Source organism: Drosophila virilis, chromosome 5, assembly GCF_030788295.1.
Source record: "Drosophila virilis strain 15010-1051.87 chromosome 5, Dvir_AGI_RSII-ME, whole genome shotgun sequence".
Lineage (NCBI taxonomy): Eukaryota > Metazoa > Arthropoda > Insecta > Diptera > Drosophilidae > Drosophila > Drosophila virilis.
This window is the reverse complement of record NC_091547.1, coordinates 15812757-15834706: the sequence shown is the minus strand read 5'-3', so window position 1 is coordinate 15834706 and position 21950 is coordinate 15812757. Positions and strand designations below refer to the sequence as shown.

Genomic DNA, 21950 nt, shown 5'->3' with positions numbered 1-21950 from the left:
GAATGATTCAAAACTTTTTTGACTACGCTCAAGGGGGAAAACCGCGGTCTCTTAAAAATTTAGTTGCCAGACAATATAAACTTTTATTATTTTGTACTTTTTTACACAATTTTTACAGATAGTTTTAAATTTCTCGATTTCAATTAGGCGACAATCCCACACATACACCAACACTTGCTGACAGTTTGGTGTTTTGTTTTATTTAATCACAGCAACACATTTGATTATGTGCAAATTACAAGTGTTCATTGTTTAATGTTCTCGTTCGTTATTTTTCATTGTGGTTGTATTGTTTGTGCAAGTGCTTAGCGAGTACTTAAAATGTCCAGCAACGAGTGGCACTCACGCCATTTGCAGGTCCAAATCTGGGCGCTAATTCACTTTTATATCGAGTGCATTTAAAGTTGAATAGAAAAGTTAATTACACAGCTTAGGCACTTTCCTCTTTATTTAAACGAACGCGATTACTACATAATGATAAATATGTGCAAATCGTTAGACCAAAGGAAAAATGGCATAGCTGGCGATTCGGCACTGGTTGTTTCTGTTGCGTGCCATGCGTATATAGCCCGATTCACCCCATTTGCTGCCCCAGGAGTTTTTTACCAGCCAATAATCACCCTCGCGGCTATCATGGCCGTAGCCCACAACCAGAACGGCATGATTGAAGTATTTGTTGCAGGAGTTGTCCTTATAGACGCCACTACGATATTGCATAAAAGTCTGGCCAGCATGGATGAGTACCGAAATTGGACCCTTGATTGCAGTGGCAACAGCCAAATTCGATTCATCGTCCTGCTTCAACCTCACGATGGCGCTGACTGAGGCGCCGACATTGTGTCGATCGAAACGACACGAAAGCTGACGACTATCATAGGGATAGGAACTTTCGATATCGATGCCACCATTGTCCCTCACATACATCAGAGCTTGTAGTGGAAGTCCGCCATTGCAGCCCTTATTGCTATAGGGATACCGACTTGAGCAGTCCAGCAAATTCTGCGTGGACAGCGACATCAGTTGCCGAGTCTTTAAGAATTGCTGACCCTCCAAGGTGCCCACTGCGGAGAATGCCCAGCAGGAGCCGCACTTGCCCTGATCCTTCACTGAGGTGACTGCACCCTTCACTCGCCAGTCGATAGAGCTGGGTATTTCAGTGTTTTCTGGTGCTGAATATATAATGTCTATATCGGATGTGGCATCCGTTAAATTGATGCTAGTTAGCATCAGGCTCCCAAATTCCTTGGGCAGCATATCCGTAAACTGATTCACGCCCATTTCGTAGGCCTCCTTGCCTAGGGCATAACGTATATTATGTTTATCGATCGCCTTCTTGTTATCATAAAAGATTAATTTGCGGAGCAACTCCTCGTCCTCACTTTCGTAGCGCTTCTCGTACTCCACCTTAAAGGTTTCCCACTCCGCCTCCAGCACGTCTGCGTAGGAAATGCCCTGAACGATACCGATAAGTGCAAGAAATGCAATTACTGCCCTCATATTGGACTGCAGTGGAGACCAAACAACAACTGATTCGAGCGAAATGAAATCCACACTTTTTATAAGAATTCTATAAGCCAAGACTATTGTTATCAGCACCGTGATTAGCCCAAATGCAACTGACCTATCAGTTCCAAGAAGTTAGCGATTAATTCAGCGTACATATGGGTTAAACAACCGATTCCGACGGTAGTGCATGTCAATAAATGGTTCAGCTTTAGCTCGATAAGATAAAACAGCTCGTTATGTTATATGACAAGAGTTCATCATCATTGCTAAATTGAGTTGATTTCATTCACGTTAAAGGTACAAGCTTATCTTTTCACACAGTTCTAATAAGTCAGCAGCTTGTGGCTGGTTTTTTATTTTTTAAAGGGTCTCATATGGCATCCAACAGCGACAAGTGTCAAGAAATGATTGCAAGTAAACAAATAAAGCTAAACTTAAACCCCATACACACCCATACACCCCCTAGCTTCCCACAAAGGGGCGTCAAAGGAGCTGCAGCACACAAAAGTACGCAATGCATAATTTTATGTTCATAAGCATATTTTGCGAGTGGGAGCGAAGAGTGCCAAGAAAAAAGGCAGCAGCGACAACAGCTGCAAAATGAAAACAGGAAGAAATTACGGAAACAGGAAAACATAAACATGCTGCTGCCTGCCTAACTACCCCGCCCCCGCAAAACGTCGCCATTGCCACCACCGGCCAGGCCGGCAATTTTTCCATAAATTATGAGCCTGGAAATATTTCAAGGCAGCCTCGTGAGTAGCTATTATGCGTGTGTTTATGCTCATGCTTGTGTATGCGAAAAGCGTATTTGCATTCTTATAGAGACTGAAACCCAGAGACCGAGAGAGAGAGAGAGAGAGACTGAGAGCGAGAGGGAAATAGTGCAAGTCTAAGCCTGTATATTTATGCATATGCATGCCCAGCAAGAGGGAGGGGGCAGCACTCGCTGGGTAATTGCCATCGCTCACTGCATTGCACTTGAATTTCAAGACATTTATAAATTATGCAAGCAGCAACAGACTAAAAACAGCCCCGCCAGCAACCTGGCTCTGGACAATTACTCAATTTAAGTATTTAAAAAAAATCAGCTTTTATCTAAATAGCCTCTTAATTAGTAAATGTAACTCAAACCCCTCGGTTAGGCGAATATATCCTTTAGTGTTTTGCTTCTTTTAAATCTCTCTCAATTTATCTTATTATTGTTCATTTTTATGTCGATATATTTTCTATAATTTTCAACATTATTTGCGCTGCACTTAAACCTGTTTAGCTTGTGTTTCTGCATAATTTATAATTGCAAGCCATAACAACTGAAGGCAGTCCCTCATTTGTGTCCTTGCATACACATATTGTGGGTTTTACCGTGAACGTAATACAACATTTTGTGCCAGTCGTTTTATTCGCGTTGGCATCGCGTTCCCACTGAACGAAAATTAAAGGTTAAACGGGGCGTATGCGCAATTTAAAAGCGTTTAAAATGCCATTAACAAATACTTTAGGCATATCATATGATAATTTGTCGTGGGCTAAGCGGCACAAATTGCGAATGTGTTTGTGTGTGTGTTATGGCAATTAGTTAATAATTGCTTGGGCGTCATCGCAAATGCTGCAATACCTTTAAAGCTTCAAGTGGCCCTTTAATTTCATTCCTTATTCAACTGTCAGCGCAGCAGAACTCAATAAATCAACAGCTAAATCAAGGCTCAATGCAGTTGGCAAAATCGGTTTCCCTTTGGGGCTATCGACTGTCATATCTCTCTATTTATTGTAGTAAAAATGTCAATCAATTGAATAGACCGGATTTACTCCAACAAACTCCCCACACACTCGCACACACACATAGACACACAAACACAAAGGTGCAGATAGCCGCATGCAAGATTCAAAAACTATATGGAAACGGGATACAACATATCCTTTGATTGACTGACTGACTGGCTGACAAACTGTTAGACAGACTGACTGATTGACTGTTCATCAGTTGCTTTACTATTGCAGTAATAGCTGGTCGTGTGACTGAACTCTCTGGCTGGTCTCTGGTCTGAGGCCCGGAATCGGGAAACGTGACTGAACCCGACGAACATGGACAGCAAACATTTCAATCCGATTTCCAGCAATTCCAATTCTGACGCAACACACACATTCACATAGCAATTTGCATATAAGCTGGCTGAAAAATAAAAGTAAGAAAAGAGAACAACAACATTTTCGACTGTTTATACACCCACAAATATACACGCTCACACTCTCACTCACACACACACACACACACACATGGCAACCATTTCCGTTTCCGCACGCTTGACGCTGGCAAAAGCAACAGAAACAACACATATGAAAACAAGTCGAATACTTCAGTCTAGGCGTATCGACGGGAAAGTACCCTGTAATAGAAGCTTCTTATACCTATTTTTGCAGCTGTATAGCATCTACATCTGTTGTGGGCTATAAATTGGTTGCTTGAATCAGCCACGAACCGAACACCTCAATAACTTTTCTGTGACTTTCTGATTTTCTTTTACAGCCGCTCTCAAAAGAATTTAACAAGGAAAATGCCTCAAAAATTCGTTTTTTTCTTTGTGTAGGGTATTCAAAAATGGCGACACCCGCATTGACTCAAAAAAAATTGAACGCCACACAAAATGAAGTTTGAATCCGGGCACAGTACAGCAAAAAGGCTGTTGCTGTTGTTGGCAGTCAAAGAGGCGAACCCTCTAAGCCCCCTTGTTCCTGCAGCAAAATTTGCCATGTAGTCGCCACCCTTTTGCGTGTGCCTTGGGCGTAGCCAAAGCGGCATTTAAAGAGCGTTCAGCAGCAGGTAGCGACCTGTAGCATCGGGTGGCTCAGGCTGGTGCCTGCAAAGGTATCCCGGCCAGATCCAAATGAAATCCGCGCCAATGTCACGTTTCTTGCGGCCAAGTGTTTGGCTCCCTGCACTATTTGCATAATATTTGCACAAATAATTGAATTTGTATTCTTAGCCCCTGCACGCTAAATTGTTCAACTGGAGTGAACTTTTTTTCTGCAAGGCGAAGTTTTGTCTGGTCTCTGACTGTGCAGATAATGGCAAAATGTTTAAGCGCCTGCAATTGAAGTTTTTGAATGCTTAACTTGCCATGAAATTGAACGTTCAGCGTGGCAGAGATTCGTTTGTTTTGTCTAGGAAGTTCCGTCTGGGGTGGGATTATTATTCGAACTCATGTGTTGACTTTAAAGTATGATAATATTTTTGCAATGTCTGATTACAACTTGCCACACTCAATTCAAACTAGTTTTTAATTTGATTTAAAGCTAAATTATAAATAGTCAAATATGATTTAACGATAGGAATGTCCCATCACATATATGAAGACTCCTTAGGTTAAATGCAGAGCTGAAGACAATAGAATTAATAAATCGGTTGAGCTTTTTTATATACATAGACATGGATAAAGTAGTTTAAAAATGTAAAGTGCAACTGTGATAAAAACTCAAGTTTTCCCATTTAATATCGAATCTAGAGCCTAGGTTTGGATTATGTACCAATCAGTCAGTCAGTCAATCAGGATAAAAGGATTTTAAAAATACATTCCAGAAAGGATTAATTCTTTTTAAGCATAAAAATTGAGTGCAAGTTTTAGAATATTGACTACCATAAACTTCACACTTTCAACCACAAAAATGCCTGCACACCGCGTCTGATGGCAAATACATCACTGCTAATATGTAACTCCAACTGGCAGCAATCAGTCGTAAACTAACTGCTGCATACAAATGGGTTTGAGAGGCGCCAACAAAACTGTGCTACTTATCAAAGCAATGCACGAGCTGCACCGCAAAGTTCAGCAAGGAAACGCAGCTCGTATAAATGCGTTCATTTAACACGAAATGCAACTTAAGGGCTCGAATCAAATCAAATCAAATGAAATGCTGTAGAGTAGTGTAAGAAAAAATATAAATCGCTTAAAAGCGACAAATTCGCAGTGTGTCAGCGGAGCAGCCAGCGAGTCGTCGCCTGTTCCTGCTGCACCAGAAGCAGCAGCAGCAGCGGCAGCGGCAGCGGCAGAAGTTGGTAAGTTGCTCATACGCCACGTTGCACTTATTTCATGCTGAGACTGCGAGCGACTGGTGGGGGGTATGTTATAGGTAATGCACTGCCTGCAGCTGCTGCAGCAACTGCAAGTGCTGCAGTCAGCGACTTTGCGACGTTGACTTAACTTGGCAGGGATTTACGGCAACGCTTCACGGAGCTGCGACACGAAGCTTGCAACGTGGAACATGCAGCAAGGGAGTATGTTTCTTTTTCTCTCTTTCTCTTACTCTTTCTATTATTAGGTTCAAATAGACGCAGGCTAAATAAATCCACGTCGCTTAAGACGACGCCATGTGGATAAAGGGCCAACGAGACTGCTGCGCTGCATGTGTGTGTGCGTGTATGTGTATGTGTGTGTCTATTCATGTATTTCATTGCCTGGCATTTAAGTTTAACGTTGATGCATAGCATTCTGCATAATTAAAATGAACAACCAACAAGAATAGTCTCGTATATCCACAAAGTACATCACATCCCTCACACACGCACGCATCTGTGTGTCGTGAGTGTGTCTGTGTGTGCCTGACAGCTTGCAAACTGTGTACATGTCGCTGAATTGTTTTAAAACAGTCCGGATTGTTTATTTTAAGTCGAACTTTTTTAATGCATAAAAGTTTAATTTTACATGGAGAATTTCTTTAAATATGCTATCTAGTTTGCTGAGTTTCACACTCAACTGCGGAAAATAGGTGGAAAACAGTTAAATGAAATTTTTTGTTCACTATTCGCTCAACTTGAAATTGGTTTTCAAAGACCTTGTTAATAGTGATTTCAGCGCAAAGTTTTAGTTTCTAACTCGTTTCCACAGATCTCTATTAAAATTCTTAACAGACATAAACCCACCCTCTTGGGTGCAAAATCCAACGCTTGATCTTTCGAACGGTTTCAAATTTATTTTCTAAGCTGTAAAACTTCTTGTGTACAAGATATCCATTATATCCATTCAAATTCAATTTATTTTCACTAATGCTTATTTTTACTTTTCTATTGTAGAGCCTTCGTGGACAACACGCATCTGCAGACGCTCCACCTGAACTTCAATCCCCAACTGAGCGACATACCCATGCGCCTGTTCCAAGGCAATCCCAACATACTGGAGGTGTACATGCAGAGCAACAGCTTGCAGACACTCTACTCGGCCCAGTTTCCGGTAGACCAGCTGCAGAAGCTATACCTGGGCGACAATCCGCTGCAGTGCAACTGCTCGCTGCTCTGGTTGTGGCGCCTCGTCACCGGCAACTTTGAAGGCTCTGAGCCGCCGCTGGAGCATGCACAAGGCGGAGCTGTGGCCGCGCTGGCCAAGGAGGCATCGCTTGGCAGAGAGGAGGATGACACGACGCTCAAGTCGGATGACGGTGTATCTGCCCTGGCGGCCTATATAGCTGAGCAGCACATTGCGAATGCGCTGCAAACCACCGAGCCGAGTGCGTACGAACAACGTCTGGAGGCGGCCGCTAGCTCCAGCTCGAGCAGCAGCTCGGGTTACCTGCGCATGGATAAACAGCAGATCGGGTGCGATATCTGGCGAGACGCAGTCCGCACGCGGCGCCAGCTAATGACAATGAGTGAGAGTGAAATCACCTGTCCGGCGCACATTGTGACCGTGGTGTGTGCGGTGATCACCAGCCTCCTGGTGCTCATGATCGGCGTCAGTGTGCTCTACTATCTGCGCTTTGTGAAGCGCCGGCGCAAGCTGCTGCACGAGCGCGGCCCGCTGCGGACCAGCAAGAGCATCATCAATGTGCACGACCGCATACTGCAGGGTCATCATCAGCCGCTGGGCGGTGGTGCCGGCATGAGCATGACGTTGGGGGGCTCCGGGGCTGGTGGCTTGGGCATGGCGCTAAACTATCCGCATCATGCCCAAACGCTCCAGGCGCATCATCACTATCATCAGGCGATGCCACTGCAAGCGCATACCGGGGGCGGACACCACGAGTATCAGCAGACGACACTGCCACAGCTGGACAAGCTAGAGCTGGAGCGCTATCTGGCGGCACAGACCATTGCCAACGAGTACCGAGCTCTCAAGCCCTGGGAACTGCCCGTCAAGGAAGCTGACGATGAGCCGGAGCATCTGTACGAGCGCTTCGATCACTACGAGTACCCGGATACACACACCATGACCAAGCTGAAGCAGGCGGCCGCGCTTCAAGGCAACGCTGTGGCGGCAACCGCATCCGCCGCTGGCGCTGGCACCAAGCCACATGTGGTCTACGTATGACGTGGACGTGGCGGTGCTGGCGTTCAGAAGCAACAGAAGCAGCTGGACTTGGGCATGGAGCTGGTGGGCCTCGGTCTGACCAACAACAACTATCGCAGCTATGCGCAGTGCCAGACCAAGGACAGCGCCCACTTTTGAAAACAGGGAAATTCGCAGCGGATGCGTGTGTGCGCCACTCAAAAATGAGGTTAGGTTTTGTGTTTAAGTGAGTTTATGTTTAGATGTCCTTAATTTTTGAGTTTAGATTCGAGTTTGAGTTGAAAACGTGAATTTGATAACTCGCAACAAAGTTTAACAAGCGTCAAATGAAACAAGGGATATATCTACGTGTATAGCAGCATACTATAATATTATTAGCATTTAAAATATATATACATATATATATATATATATATTGAATAACTAAACCTAACAGATATGTCATATTAAGCACTAAGCTAACATACAAATTCAAAGAAATATTAATATTAGCGATAGTTGAAATTCTCTCTATTTCTCACTCTCCCACAGCGAAAGTAAAGCTAAGCAAGAAATCTCCACAGGGAGACGCCCACTCATAGTTAAAGGCATTCAGCATTCTAATGATAAATAGAATATAGTTGTTAGGCGCATTAAACAGAATTTAATAAACATAAATAGAGAGCGTAAGGAACGACAATTGCATTGCAAAGAGCGTGAAGAGTGCAACAAATAACTTAGTTAACTATTTATTCTTAGTTCTTATTGTATATGCGACATTTTTGATAAAACTCTTAAGTTTAAATTTAATTTCTTAGCTTGACAAAGCATTAGTTGGGCCAGTAACTAAATGGAATGTATTTCAATATTGGCAACTGGTGCAAAACGGGGACCAAAAACAGTCCATTTTTTCAAAATTCCGATCCAGAAACAAAATGCACATGAATATTATGCCAGAAATGCCAGACGAACTTTAGTTACATGCAACAGCTAATGTCGCGCTCAATTCTAGCAGATTTTTTTCAAAATTAAACAAATATATATATATTAAACAAATAAACACAAATAAGATGACAATATATAAAAAGTGTAAACTTAAGCGAAATTCAATTTAATATATTTTATTTTTTGGGAAGTTGCGCTGAGCAGCGCTCAAACTCAAAGTTGGCCTAACACATAATCAAAATTGATTTGTAAATATAAAAAAAGAAAATAAAATAAAAAGATAAATAAAAACTCGACTCAAGCACAAACTAAGCATATTTTGCATACATTTTGTACATAATTTATTCTTACATTTAAACTTAGTCAAACGCAAACATGTATATTAATAAAAAGTGAAAAAGAGAAAAAGCCAAGATATGAAGCAAAAGTAAAATGCAACAATGCGCATATAAAAGCAAATTAAATGAAAAGAATTTACAATATGTTGTTATTTTCAGTTCTTTAGCTTGCAAAATTTGTTGGCACCATAATTTACTCGTAATTGCATGCGTGGACAGCAAAGCAAATAGAAGCCCCACTGGAACTACAATTTGCATAAAAATAGTTCCGAATAAATAGAAAGACAAAACAATCTGAAATCAACAAATGCATATAAAAATAAACAACATAAAATAGAAAAACCATAAATTAAGGTAAATCAAAAGCAAAGAGCTGAGCAAATGCAACTAAAATGCATTTGTTTGATTCAGTGCGAGGAGAATTGAAACATAAATAAAACCATCAAATGTGTGTGTATAAAACGATAGCAGGCATGCGTAAGTTTAAATAATAATATATGCTAAAGTATTTAATTAAATTATATATATGATAGACACTGGAAATTGCGGCAACAACAAAATTCACATACACAAATACAAACAAAATGTTATTTCTTATACGAAGACTGAAGAAAACGATGATGCAAAATAAAAATTGAAAAAAAAGCTAAGAAATGCAATAACTTAATAAGTTTTTCTTTCATGTTCTTTCATGTTCCACAGCAACTAAATATGACTTAAGTCTGGGCAGAGAACCATGAGAATGGAAATCAGTCTTTGGCAATAAATTAGTTAGGCAATGCTCTTAAGATATGAAACAAATATGTATCTTTTTTTTGCAAATATACCTTAGAAGATAATTATTATTCTGAAAATAATTACGATAGTTGACGAAGTTTTGTTTCTAATCTGTTCAATTGCATTTCATTATAAAGTTAATGTATTATACTTATATATTTGTATTTATCGAAATAACGAATCTTTTTATATGGTTTGCAAAATGATTTGGATGTGTCACTTATGTTCTGCTAAAATAAATTTAACTCTTAAAGACTGGATCACACATTCGAGTACAGCAAAAACAGTGCTAAATCAGAGTGCTTAATTGCAATCGAAAGTGTTGTAAACTGCTCAAAGTAAACAAGAAGTAATACAGCTGTAGCAAATTGTCCATTGAAGGGCCCAAGTAATATGTGTGCATAATAAATCACAAGGAATTACGGGTTGGTCTCCTTTGTTGTTCATTTGTAGTATTATGTGCGACAACTTTACTCAGAATGTGGCAAAAAGAAAGGCAAACAAAGCCATGTTAAGCAAATAAAGTACTTGTTTTGCCAAAGAAGTGACCAGAAAAATTTTCAGAAACAGAAATAAACTGCACGAGAAATGACATAAATCTAGCACCGAAACAAGTGCTACACAGAAAGTAACTTGAAACGCCTACCAAACACCCACACACACACACACACACACTAAGAGCAGGGCAAACACAAGTGCGCAGAGGCGGGCATAAGCTGATATGTGGCACAGCAAACACAAGTAAGTTATATATGGCAACAACAAGGGCGGAATCCAGAGTTACTTGGTTACTTGGTTATTTTGTTTGAAGAAGTCCGAACTGTTTCTCACAGCTAAGCATACTTAGGGCATATTCAAATGTTCTTTATCATTTCGATTTTTAAAAATTCAATACAATTAGTTCTTTACGCTTAATAGTTGCTTTAACATTTGCATTATCTGTGGCAACTACTGTGTAACAGTCTTTAACATTGTTCCTTCATGCAGATCCTTCAGCTAACATGACGCATTGCCTTAGGCTGACCCCAACTCGAAAAAATAAAAAATAAGTGCAAAACAAATTGTGAAACGCAAAAAGCAAAAATAGTAACGAATATGAAACACTCTAGCTGTCAATAGAAACCACATTAACTGTTGTAAAACTAATCAAAAATGAAAATTAGTCAAAGCAACAAAATTTTTGAATTTCACATTTTTTATCTGCTCACTTCAATTAACAAGTTGCTATGAGGCGAATCATTTAAATCCCTGCAGTTCTAGGTCTGAATCCTCTTCATTGTAAATATCTTATCATTGTCTATACCACTATGTATATGTAAATACCATACATGCTACAAAACATTGTAATGAAAAAACTGAACTACCCCCTGTAAGGGTATACCGGAATACTTGGAACAACAAAACATGCATCAACAAAAGGGCAAACAATGGCAAGAACAAAAAAAGACGAGACACAACATAGAGGCTCAACAGTTTAGTAAATAAATCTGCATTGCTCTCTAAATAATTAACATGCCCCAGGCAAGCGACAAGACCCAATTCGCAACCCCTGCAAGCATTCACTTTCATTTAAAGCGAATCCCTGCCGCACTCATTGAGTTATTCAACCCGACGAGGGGTGCTTCGAACGAGCACAAAACTTGCGGGTGCGTTGGCTTTGAATGATTGCAGCGCAATTTGTTTGGCCGGGCCTCACAAATCCCACGAACCTTTCATAACACCTGCGTCTGGGTGGTAAGTGAAGAGCGCGTTGGGCCTGTAAGTTATAGCAAGTAATTAATATTATCATAATGCATATTCGAAACAAGGCGCGTTTGTTTCGTTGATTAAGTGAAAACGTTTTAGGGAATTTCTTTTACGCTTGTGTTGCATACGCGAACGCCCAATAAGTCATAAAGCGCAGAAAATGTTGACGAAATCTACGAATGGAAGCCCATTAAGTGCAGCCCCAAGATGCGTGCCAGGCCATCTTTACGGCCACCTCCAGCACATCCTAGCCAGTACGGCCAGACCGTAAATATCTGTCAGATACCGCCGGAACATTTGAGTTACGATTGTGGCAGCATTTTAATTGCCAGCGCGGCCATTTAGGAATTTATGCCGCTTAAAGATATTTGCTGTAGGTGCCATTCGCTTTCGTCTACAAATACAGCTACAGCCAAAGATACAGGCACACAGATTCTGGCCATGGCTAAAGCTGTTAATATGAGTACAACTGCATGCACATAAATTTAAGTGATGTTGCCGCATAAATAATTTAATGGTTCGAATTTTGTTAAAAGATGCGCTAACTGCGAAACGAAATTGGCCGAAAAAGATTGCCTTTTTCGACAAATGGGCGCAACAACCATTACGCACATTTTATCGATAAAATGAAATAGCTCTCTTCAGAGAGTAATAGCACCCAACAGTTATGAGCTCTACTTATTTCAATTAATATACATATGTATGCTTCGTTGTTTTTCGCTTGAACAATTTTAATATTAACAAATAAATATTAAATACAAACATTTACATTTAATATGCTTAACCCAAACAAAACAAAAACACTCACTCTTTTCGCTTAAGCTTGCCATGTATTTAAAGCAAGACTAAGCAAATTGTTGGTTAGCACTTCCTGCTACTACCCCGTCTGTCGGTTTTGAGCTCAGTTCGCCCCACTCAAAAATGGCGAGAAACTAATTCGCATGCATTCGTAGGGCAACCGCAAACTGTTTCCGCTTATCTTGGGTTTTTGTTGTGAATTATAGCGGTGGCATTGCCAAATAAAGCGGCCAATAAAAGTGTGGCCAAGATAAGGAAAGTGGCTAAAAGACACAATAGCACAGGCAAGCAAATACAAAGAAACAAGCCATGAATTTTTAAAAACAAAAGAGAAAATTTAACACAAAGCTTGCTATGATTTGTGCATTTCCAAAGTAAAAGATACTCTTAACTCTTAACAAGCAGTGCAAGTGCAGCAGCTCCTGTCAGGATAACTCGCAGATACACACAGAGTTAGTAGCCAGTTGAAATATCTTAAAGCCCTTAATGCTCACGAACACGCCGGGACATCTTGTGTCTGGACTTATTTTTGCCTATGCCGGGCCAGTCGACTTCTCTTTCAGTAAGATGAATGCGTTTGCTTATCTACTTGCCCGCTGGCCACTCTGTTTATACCAGATTCGGCTGCTGGTGGCTTTGGGCTCGGATTCAGGTTCTGTGCGCTTCTGTTTCTATTTCGATTTCCGCCTTTGCCTGTCAAACGGTGTGTTGGCCCACAGATGGAGATACGGAAACGGATACGTTGGCCACCGCTATGTATCGCTTGTTGAAAGCGATATGTCTGCGCTGCGGCTGCGTTTGGGTTCACTTTGGAGTTGACGCCACGCCCCTGTCCAGGGTTCATGCCGCCCATTACCCATAAGCCCAAAGCCTGAGATATCTTTCAGCTTGACAGCATCTTAACTAATATAATGCCCAATTTTCTGTGGTTTATGGCTTACAACTGTCAATAGCTCGTCGGACCATCCATCTAAGCATTGAGTGTGTATGTGAGCGCGCGTGTGTATGTGAGGGTCCTTACTGGCTGCTCTGGTCACTCAAAGGACTATTTCCCTTACCCTTACGCAAAAGGTGTTTTGTTGAGCTTTTTAAGCATTTGATTAAGGGATTTTTCGTGCTTTGCTCTTCGTAGCATTGAAAGGTCGTTATTTAAATTGATATAAATGATATGTCTTCGTGTGTAACGCAACTCTTACTCTCTGTCCCTTTTTTCTCTCTCCCTGTCCCTGCTCTTGGCTGACTGATTCGGCCGCAAACTGTTGGCGTTGACATTTTGGTCTAGGTAGTTCTCAAAGTGAATTACCAATGAGCGCTAAGTGACGTTGATTTATCATATGATATATGCACACACACATGGCCGCATTATTTGAGCCATTTGCTTTGCCAAAGGTAAACATCTCCCAAAGACCTTTCAACGTCTCACTCAATGCCGCCTGGTGTATGCCCAGCTGTTGGCCCGCATCTGAGCCAAACAATTATTGATATAAACGTAGGTAAATAATGTGTTTGCTATAAAACAGCTGTTCTTCATGTATTAGGCTAAAACGGAATTCCATTTAATCTAAATATACTCATGCATCAACTGTTGAAGCATTTTCCTTGGTGCTATGCTCTTATATCTGCTCTTAGCTCACACAGTGTTCACCGCCTCAGTGGCCTAATGGATAAGGCATCGGCCTCCTAAGCCGAGGATTGTGGGTTCGAGTCCCATCTGAGGTAAAGGTTCAAGGTGTTTTTTTCGTAATTTTTTCAGCAACGAATCAATTTGTATGTGATAAAATTTATATTTGATAAATTCGTCTTCGCAAAAGTAACTGCATTTGATTAAAAATATAATAATATTTAAATATATAATGTTTGTTAGGACGTAACAATAAAATTTGTAATTTTTATATCTACTCTGCGTGAATCTAGTGTACTATATATTTTAAGTGTCTTACAAAGAAAAAAAACACATGAAAGAGAAGAAATTGTAAATTAAACAGTGTTAAATACGTATTACATTGTACTACCTACTCAAAACATGTAAAAACCTGTCTAGGGAAAAATTGAAGTCGATAAGCATACACTAGGTAAGCATCCTACAGCAGCAATAAATGTATTAATTTATTAAACTTATCAAACATGTTGGCGAGGCCGTGCCATGACTCGAACACGTCACATTCGGTATCAGCGTCCAACATACTACCAACGACGACACAGCGAGCAACCTCGTGCCAGTTGCTACGATTATATTTGATGCTCGTGGTTGCAAATACCAAGCGAATATACGATTTTGTGATGGCGCGTTGCAAACGCACCTGACTGCCAAGCGAGAAATACTTGGTTCGATTCACGTAAAGGGTAATTTTGTTGTTCATATACTATTGTCCTATTTTGGTTTGAATTGTGAAGTTCTTTTTTTTTTATAGGACGCATTGTATCAAAAACACCTCAATAATGACTGACGAAGGATGTCTCCTTAAGGGTGAGTTCAAAAATAATTTTATTCCCTTTTGTTACTATGTCTATTTTCAGCTTTGTAAATTATGCATATTCAAGTCGTTACACAAAGTCAAAACCAATAAATCGTGGTTTTATTTAGTATCGTTTTATTGTCTTGTTTCTGCTACAAAATCACACCATCGATTTTCATTTTGATTTATAGCACAGCAAGAGTACAAGAATAAAAAAAAAATGATCTTAGGAATTTTTCACATCATTTCTGTGAACAGAAAAAATCAAATTTCAAACTCATGACGGCGGGCACAGAAAGCTGTACGGTTTTTGTCTTCTTGGCGGGTTGCTCAAATAAGTTGTGCAAATTTTTGTGTGTGTTTCAAACATGACACCCAAAACTTGGCCCTACAGAAAATAAATTTATGGAAATATTTGCACATCAATTTGGCTGCTTGGCAAACGGTTGAGCCCCCAAAACCTGAACCCAATGCCAATCACCAACACCAAGTTGTAAATTTGGGAGTCGGAGGAGCGTAACAAGCAAACACCTTTGGCTTCATTGAACTTGCCGCTTCGTGTTACAAATGCCTCGCAAAGTTTGCTTTCCACATACATAAGCCGAATCAATTTCTGTTCGAGGTGGGGAAAATATTTTTCAGCGATAAACTCATGTTACACCTTTCACAGAAGGGAAAGCATCGACTGCAAAATGTTGTGTAAAATTTGCAAATGCAATAAATAAACTCGTTTCGCTTGCGTGCTGTGGTTGGTGCCACACAACAGCCCAGGAGAAGGGCCGGCTGTTCCGTTTGCACCCACCCGGAAGCGTGTAACGGCTTGTTCTTAGCTTTTTCACACTAAACCAAAAGAGCGCCACATGTGGCTCCAACTGCTTGCAATACCCTTGCACAGGGTATTTTATTTCTGCCACGCAACGTGTGGCACTTTATTTTGTGGAGCTCAGTTTATAGATCGCAGTAGGCGAGATCAGACTTTTTTACCACCTAGGCAAGAAAACTATCGACAGTAAGTTGAATTCTTCAGATAAACCTTTATTTTTTGTAGTAATCCGTCGAAATATGAGTTATACAATTTGTTGTTAGATATATTTACTAAACTCAATATTATCGAAATTTGTTATGAAGAGTATATTTTACCAACTACTTTTGTTGGGTTACTATGTCAAAATCAGCTAAAATTAAGTAGATGCATAGTTTTGTGCCAAATATTCGAAATGCATAATCTCTAAATTTGATCAAAATCATATGTAGAAGAGCATTTTATTTTCGGCAATTTGAAGACAACATTTCAGCATGGTTTTTGTTGCCTTTATTTCGTTAGAGTTTTTTATTTTCCTTTTTTTTTTGTTGGGCCAAGCATCCCCAGAAAGTATGCAAATAATTTTTGTACTTCGTCTGCGCCTTGGCTCATATTTGATATTCAGTGTCAGTTGGCGGAAGGGTTACGAATATAAGTTATTGAAATTTGCATGCAAGCGCAGACTGGCTCCAAGGGTGGCATTGAATACATGCTTAGGTGTGGGCTAACAACACTTGTGTTTTCTCCTAACCGTACCCGCCGTCCTTTGCAACAGGGTTTCCCCTGGTGGGGTTGACTGGGCCAGAGTTGCGTATTGCTTAGCCATTATTTCGGGAATAAATCTGATGCGGGAATACTGAGAGTTCTGCATGCGATTTAAAAGACTAGCATGTGTGTGTGTGTGTGTGTGCATAAATCCCGTCGGTCCTAATTGTTTAGTAGCAAATGTTTTATTGTATACCTATTATATGCTGTATATGGTAAATAAAACAAAGGCAATAATAAAAAATAGTTGTGTTAAGCTCTAAAGATAGTTTTGCGAATATGGTATCCATTCTAGGTTCCATTTCTTTACCTTCCAAATGGGCTTTAAAAACGATAAAATGGTTTTTGTACATGTTAAATTTAAAGTTGAAAAGTTTATTTAACTCATTTGTTTGCTCGTCTCCTTTCTAATGAAACAGGGTATAGAAATTGAAATTCGCAGCTCCTATGGCTAGATGATGGTTGGTTTTATTTTTCTGCCTGCCAGCACTATCGAAGTTAACTTGACTTATCAAAGTTGAAATTGCAGCCAAACGCGCGCTATTCTGTTGGCTGGCGAGTGTTGGGATTTGTCGGCTCTCAAAACTCTGAATTGCAGCCATTGAAAGGCAGACAGCGCAAGAGCAAGTAATTCGCATTTTATACCCTGTTTCCGATGCTGATGATGATGCCACCAAGTTTCATCATATACCACTGACCCACATACGACGTCTATCACACATCATGCCATTTGCCGGCAGCAGGGTCCATGGCAGGGACAATAACTCCACATCCAACCGAAAGGCAATTTCTGCTAGAAGAGAACTTTTATTTCGCTATTATTAATTTTATCCGCACCCGCAACCACTTCCGCTTATCCATTAGAGTAGTTTTTGTTTTTTGCTGAGGCATTAAAGTGCCTCATCTTCATTTCCCGACCTATTTGGATTAGATGCGGCACATCAATTTTTCATGCTGCCAGTTAAAGTGGTCAGCTCAGCTTCTTATGTTGATCCCATTTTGCCGGTGCCCAAATAATATGGCACTAGTCACAAGCCAAAAATTGTATTCTGTGTACTTTAAAATTTATCCACAAAACGTTTAATATAGCAAATTGGACGGAACAAACTATATACATAAATTGAATATTTTGACGAGCTGATGCGAGAAACCATCTGCCGTTTTGTATATTTACAAATTTTTCATTAAACATTCACTCAGATTCCTTCGTATTTTCGTATTTATGTAACTAAGATCAGAATACTATAGAGTACACCTGCCATATCCGGCCACGGTATTGACTCTTCCGTTACAAATTTATGTTGTTTTTCTTAACTATCAAATTTGATTATTCAAATCAAATGAACCTCAATTAAAACCTTTTATATTCACATAAACGTTTATCAATTTGAAATTATCTTCACCCGCGTACAACTGCCGAAATGAACTCGTCATGGGCGGCGTGTGTCATATCATGCTCGCAATCGTATATCATCGTTATGTCAAACTGTAGGCAATCCCCATACGAAAATGCGGCTGATAACACTATCTGTCCAAGTTGCTTCACTCACTTCTTTTATTTTTGGAAATCTTGTTTAGTAGACAACCAACTGTCAAGCTGTCAGAATGAATACGCAGAGTCAACTCATATACTGCGGCTGGCTACTGGTATTGCTATCGCCGGTAAGTTTCCAATTAATTTACGTGTAAGAGAAAGCTTCCTCAGTTGGCAACTGTTGCTGCTTCAGCTCACCCTGGTAGCCTGCTACGGAGATCTCAGTCGCAGCCGCTTAACAGCCCAGGCGGAACACAATTTGGATGCCATTACGAAGCATGCCATGGTTCAGGCCACAGAGCTGGTAGATAGTGTGGTCGATGATCTGCTCGTTCTGGACTCACAAAACCCTATAATACTCAGCTATCTGAGCAACTTCGAGGCGTTTCTTGCCACTGGCGAAAACCACACAAAGGAAGCGCTGCAATCCTTCTATAACATTGTGGGCGTGTACCTGGATGCAGATGTCGCCGAGAAGACGTCGAGCATTGAGATCCAATTAATTGCCATGTGTCTGCAGCGCACTGGCTTTGATAGATGGAAGCGCACGATCCAGATGCGATCTACCCAATTACTCAAATCATTTAGCAAGAAGCTCAAAAAGTACATGGACACCCTGGACCCGGAGGAGCGTTTGGGACTGGAGCTCAGATGGAAACGCGTTATATCACGCGGAGGTCAAAGGAAACTGGAAAAGTTACGAGATTTTGTGACTTGGCTGGCGAGATAATAAATCTGTATATTTACACAGTTTTCATATTAAACATAATTTATTTCTAGAAATAAGAAATATATTTCCCGGATTCTTATAAAACACAATCAATTTGTTGAATGATGGAACCTGGATGACGATAATTGTTATCGCACATATGTATGTTAAGAAATGTTCAACCTATCCTAGCACATTCTATCGATCACTTACCAAACTAGTTATATAGTATATGTATTTATTATTATCCAAATAAACATGTGCGAAGATTGTCTGGACGTGACAGATTAGCAGAATTACTTTAATATTCATCTAATAGAAACTCATACGTATAAGTTACTTAGGATGCATATTCTTCAACTCCAAATCCACAGAGTCTAAGTGCACGTGCACTCAGAAAACTTTTCCTATGGCTGACGATGGCAATGAAAACTTTTTCATGCAACACAAAAACTTGAGGAAAAATTATAAAACTGAATATGGAAGCATCGAAATTTAGACAAAACAACAGAATGCCACAAGAAAACATCAACATGGCAGCCTGTGAAGTAAAGTGATACTTTTTACGGCACCGAAAAATGCAGACAGCCCCAAGAAGATGTAAAACTCTTGCCATGTGGAATGCAGTCGGAGGGCGGAAAAGAAACTGGCCAAAGAAAAATGGCTACTGCATTTTCTGTCTGAGAGCTGACAAAGTGCTGAGTGCATTTGCGACATTTGCTGTCGCTCTGTTCGGGTACTTGTCTAGCCTTACTTGCCGCCTCCAAGGATATGAAACAAGTTTTTTTTTATCAAATTTCACACACAATGGCACTCAGAAATATGCCACAATATACTTTGATCTTAACTACTGAATATCATCAAAACATTTTTTGTATACAATTTAATGGAATTGTATTAATCTCTTTACATAAAATGGTTTGTTCTGACGGATTGGTGAACAACCCAAACTCGTAAAGGCCAGAATGTGATCGAGGTGCATGCTAAGCCGGAAATTCCACCCGCAAGTGTGAAAAAACATTTCATACGCTTCTGTTTACCTTCCGGCCAGCCTCAAACCCATTCTCAAAGATCTTTGTTCAAATTCATTTGAAGATTGGTGCACCCTTTTCGTAAAATTGATTCCATCTTGGTATAAATGGAGGTGAAAGAGTTGGTGGGTGGCTTTCGCGCTTAAATTCATTTCCAAAGATCTTTATGAAAAATCATTAGGCATAATCCAAATTTTCTCAACTTTCTCTACGAAAAGTTGGGGGAAGCTTTAAGTCTAAACATACTACACATAATACTTGTATCAGCGATTTTTGAAATTCCGCGCGCAACAGTGGAAATTTTTCGAAATATTGACAATTTTCTAAATATGCTATATGCTAAATTAGGGAACAAGACTTGCCACGGGCAAAGCCGGGCACTTGTTAGTTTGTTTATATTTCACGATCACGCTGACATGCTCTATAGCAAATCAGAACTACACAAATGACAGGAAGACACAAGCAACAGCATGCGCACATAAAGATACTGATAATTATCCAAATTGGCCACAAAAAAAATTTTGACAATACGAGCGCCATTTTCACTGAGAAATACGTTTAATTTTTGATTAAAAATGCGATGCTAATCTGATATAAAATTTGAAGAAAGGCTCAAATATAACTATAAACACAGCCAACTAGATCTACTACGGATTTGAATTTTCTGAATTAATGTAAGCAGTCGCACAAGATCCAAAAAAAAGCCAACGACGACTCTGCAAGTAGTGATCTGTAAGTGGGGACGGATTAATGAACACTTGCCTGCGTGCCATACACTTACTCAGCTCAAAAGCATTAGCCATACTCGTAGGCATGATGCGTGCCACACAAGCCCAGGCCACAGCAAATGCCAACCAGGAATGGCAAGCAGCACAGCCCAAAGAAAGCGCATAAGCTTGCTAGAACGATTAAAATGATTGTTCCAGTTTCAATAGCACGCGCTGCTTTCTGCTCGGGGGATTCAGTTGTTGTTGTTGTTGTTGTTTTATAGATATACCACTGCCGTGCAGCGCTCATTTCAAATCAGTGTGTTTCTGCAACAATTTGAAATGTTTCTTTTCGAATAACAAATATTTTAAACACAAAGCATACTTTTTACTCTGAAACAAACAATTTAAAGGAACATGTTCATATACACTAGTTAAAAATAAGTTTGGATTTCTTCAAAATTAGTTCGAAGCAGATCGGATTGTCAAGCATTGACAAATCAATTTTGCCTAATCCTTTACAAAAATTGATTAAGATCATATATATTTTATGAGAAAGAAAATGTTCACTATTTATTAAATATCCACCATTGATTTCTTTTGGAGTTTGTTTCTCTATTTTCGCGACGCTTTAGCAAAATGTCAGCATGTGCCTCGCACAAGTGTCCCAAGAGTCTATTCAGTGCTGAAATTAAGAAGCTCAAAGTCAAGTACACTCTCAACTCCTTCTCAAGGGGGGTTTGTCATGAAGTGAGTTCTAATGATGGCTGGCGATCCACTCACAGGAGTGCTCAAAAACACCCACACACCCACGAACCATTTCTCTGACGAATCGAAAAAAAAATTGTATACAAATTAATGAAATGCATTACGGGAACTAGATGGGAATTGCGAACTGGGACTTCTGCCCAGGTCGACGAGTACCTCCGCTCGTTAGCGCTAAACTCACACACTCGCACGAGGAGCGAGGAGCGAAGAGCCCAACCCTCTCCAGCACACATTTACAAAGCACTCGCCGTTCCCGTCATTATCATAATTTGAATAAGTTCCGAGCGAGTTTTTAAAATATTCATATGAGCTGAAAGATTTTCAAGTGTTCGCACGTGTGTGCACATTATGATGCATGTGTGGGGCTGTATGTGTGTGTGTGTTTATCTTGTGGAAAGGGATTTCTGATTGTGGTGATTGTATTTGTGCCATTACCGCGACTCAGAGCAGCTGCTTAATGGATAAATGAGAAATTTTAAAAATGATCCAAAAAAATCGCTTAAAAATATGCATAAAATAATAACAATTTTAATTGTAATTATTATTTTAAATGTGAACACTAAAATTCTATCTTAGAATTTAAATTTTAATCCTTATATATATTCATATCTCTTTTATTTGTAATGGGGCTAAGGTGTACTTAAGTTTATTTAGTATTGCCCTAAGGAATTAAGCGAAAAAGTCTTGATTTTCGATCCGAACCCGATTTTGACATAAAACGTGATTAACCCCTTACTCTTTGGTCAATTTGGGTCAAAATTTTGATTTTAAAATGTTTGATGCCAATCGATAGTACTGTTAATTACGAGTC

General features: G+C 40.0%; 3 protein-coding genes, 2 long non-coding RNA genes and 1 other non-coding gene across 7 annotated transcripts in view; 4 read left to right on the top strand and 2 right to left on the bottom strand.

Annotated features, from left to right (window-relative positions):
- Positions 1-9909, top strand: part of Fili (Fish-lips) — a 96579-nt gene extending 86670 nt beyond the window's left edge. Inside the window, exon 5 of the mRNA XM_002049703.4 lies at positions 6575-9909. Coding sequence (XP_002049739.1) covers positions 6575-7805 — 1231 coding nt within the window. The 3' untranslated portion in view covers positions 7806-9909. The remainder of the gene's footprint in view (positions 1-6574) is intronic.
- Positions 59-1519, bottom strand: LOC6624737 (cathepsin L1). The gene has a single exon (XM_002049704.4). It carries the CDS (start codon positions 1495-1497, stop codon positions 496-498), a length of 1002 nt encoding a protein of 333 aa, XP_002049740.1. The 5' UTR covers positions 1498-1519; the 3' UTR covers positions 59-495.
- A 4104-nt stretch (positions 9910-14013) lies between the features above and the next one.
- TRNAR-CCU (transfer RNA arginine (anticodon CCU)) lies at positions 14014-14086 on the top strand. Its single transcript has one exon. It is a non-coding gene; the product is annotated as a tRNA-Arg (tRNA).
- Positions 14087-14349: 263 nt separating this feature from the next.
- On the top strand, positions 14350-15014 carry LOC138911420 (uncharacterized). Its single transcript, XR_011417033.1, has 3 exons — positions 14350-14710; positions 14779-14834; positions 14885-15014. It is a non-coding gene; the product is annotated as an uncharacterized lncRNA (long non-coding RNA).
- Positions 15015-17981: 2967 nt separating this feature from the next.
- Positions 17982-19011, top strand: LOC6624739 (uncharacterized). Its single transcript, XM_002049705.4, has 2 exons — positions 17982-18052; positions 18118-19011. Exons 1-2 carry the CDS (start codon positions 17996-17998, stop codon positions 18652-18654), a joined length of 594 nt encoding a protein of 197 aa, XP_002049741.1. The 5' UTR covers positions 17982-17995; the 3' UTR covers positions 18655-19011.
- A 1192-nt stretch (positions 19012-20203) lies between these two features.
- On the bottom strand, positions 20204-20860 carry LOC26531894 (uncharacterized). Of its 2 annotated transcripts, none has more exons than XR_001450267.3 (2): positions 20446-20860; positions 20204-20394 (listed from the first exon to the last, which is right to left on the bottom strand). It is a non-coding gene; the product is annotated as an uncharacterized lncRNA (long non-coding RNA). The 2 variants fall into 2 exon arrangements; XR_011417008.1 differs by having other exon boundaries at positions 20204-20380.
- Positions 20861-21950: the final 1090 nt, after the last annotated feature.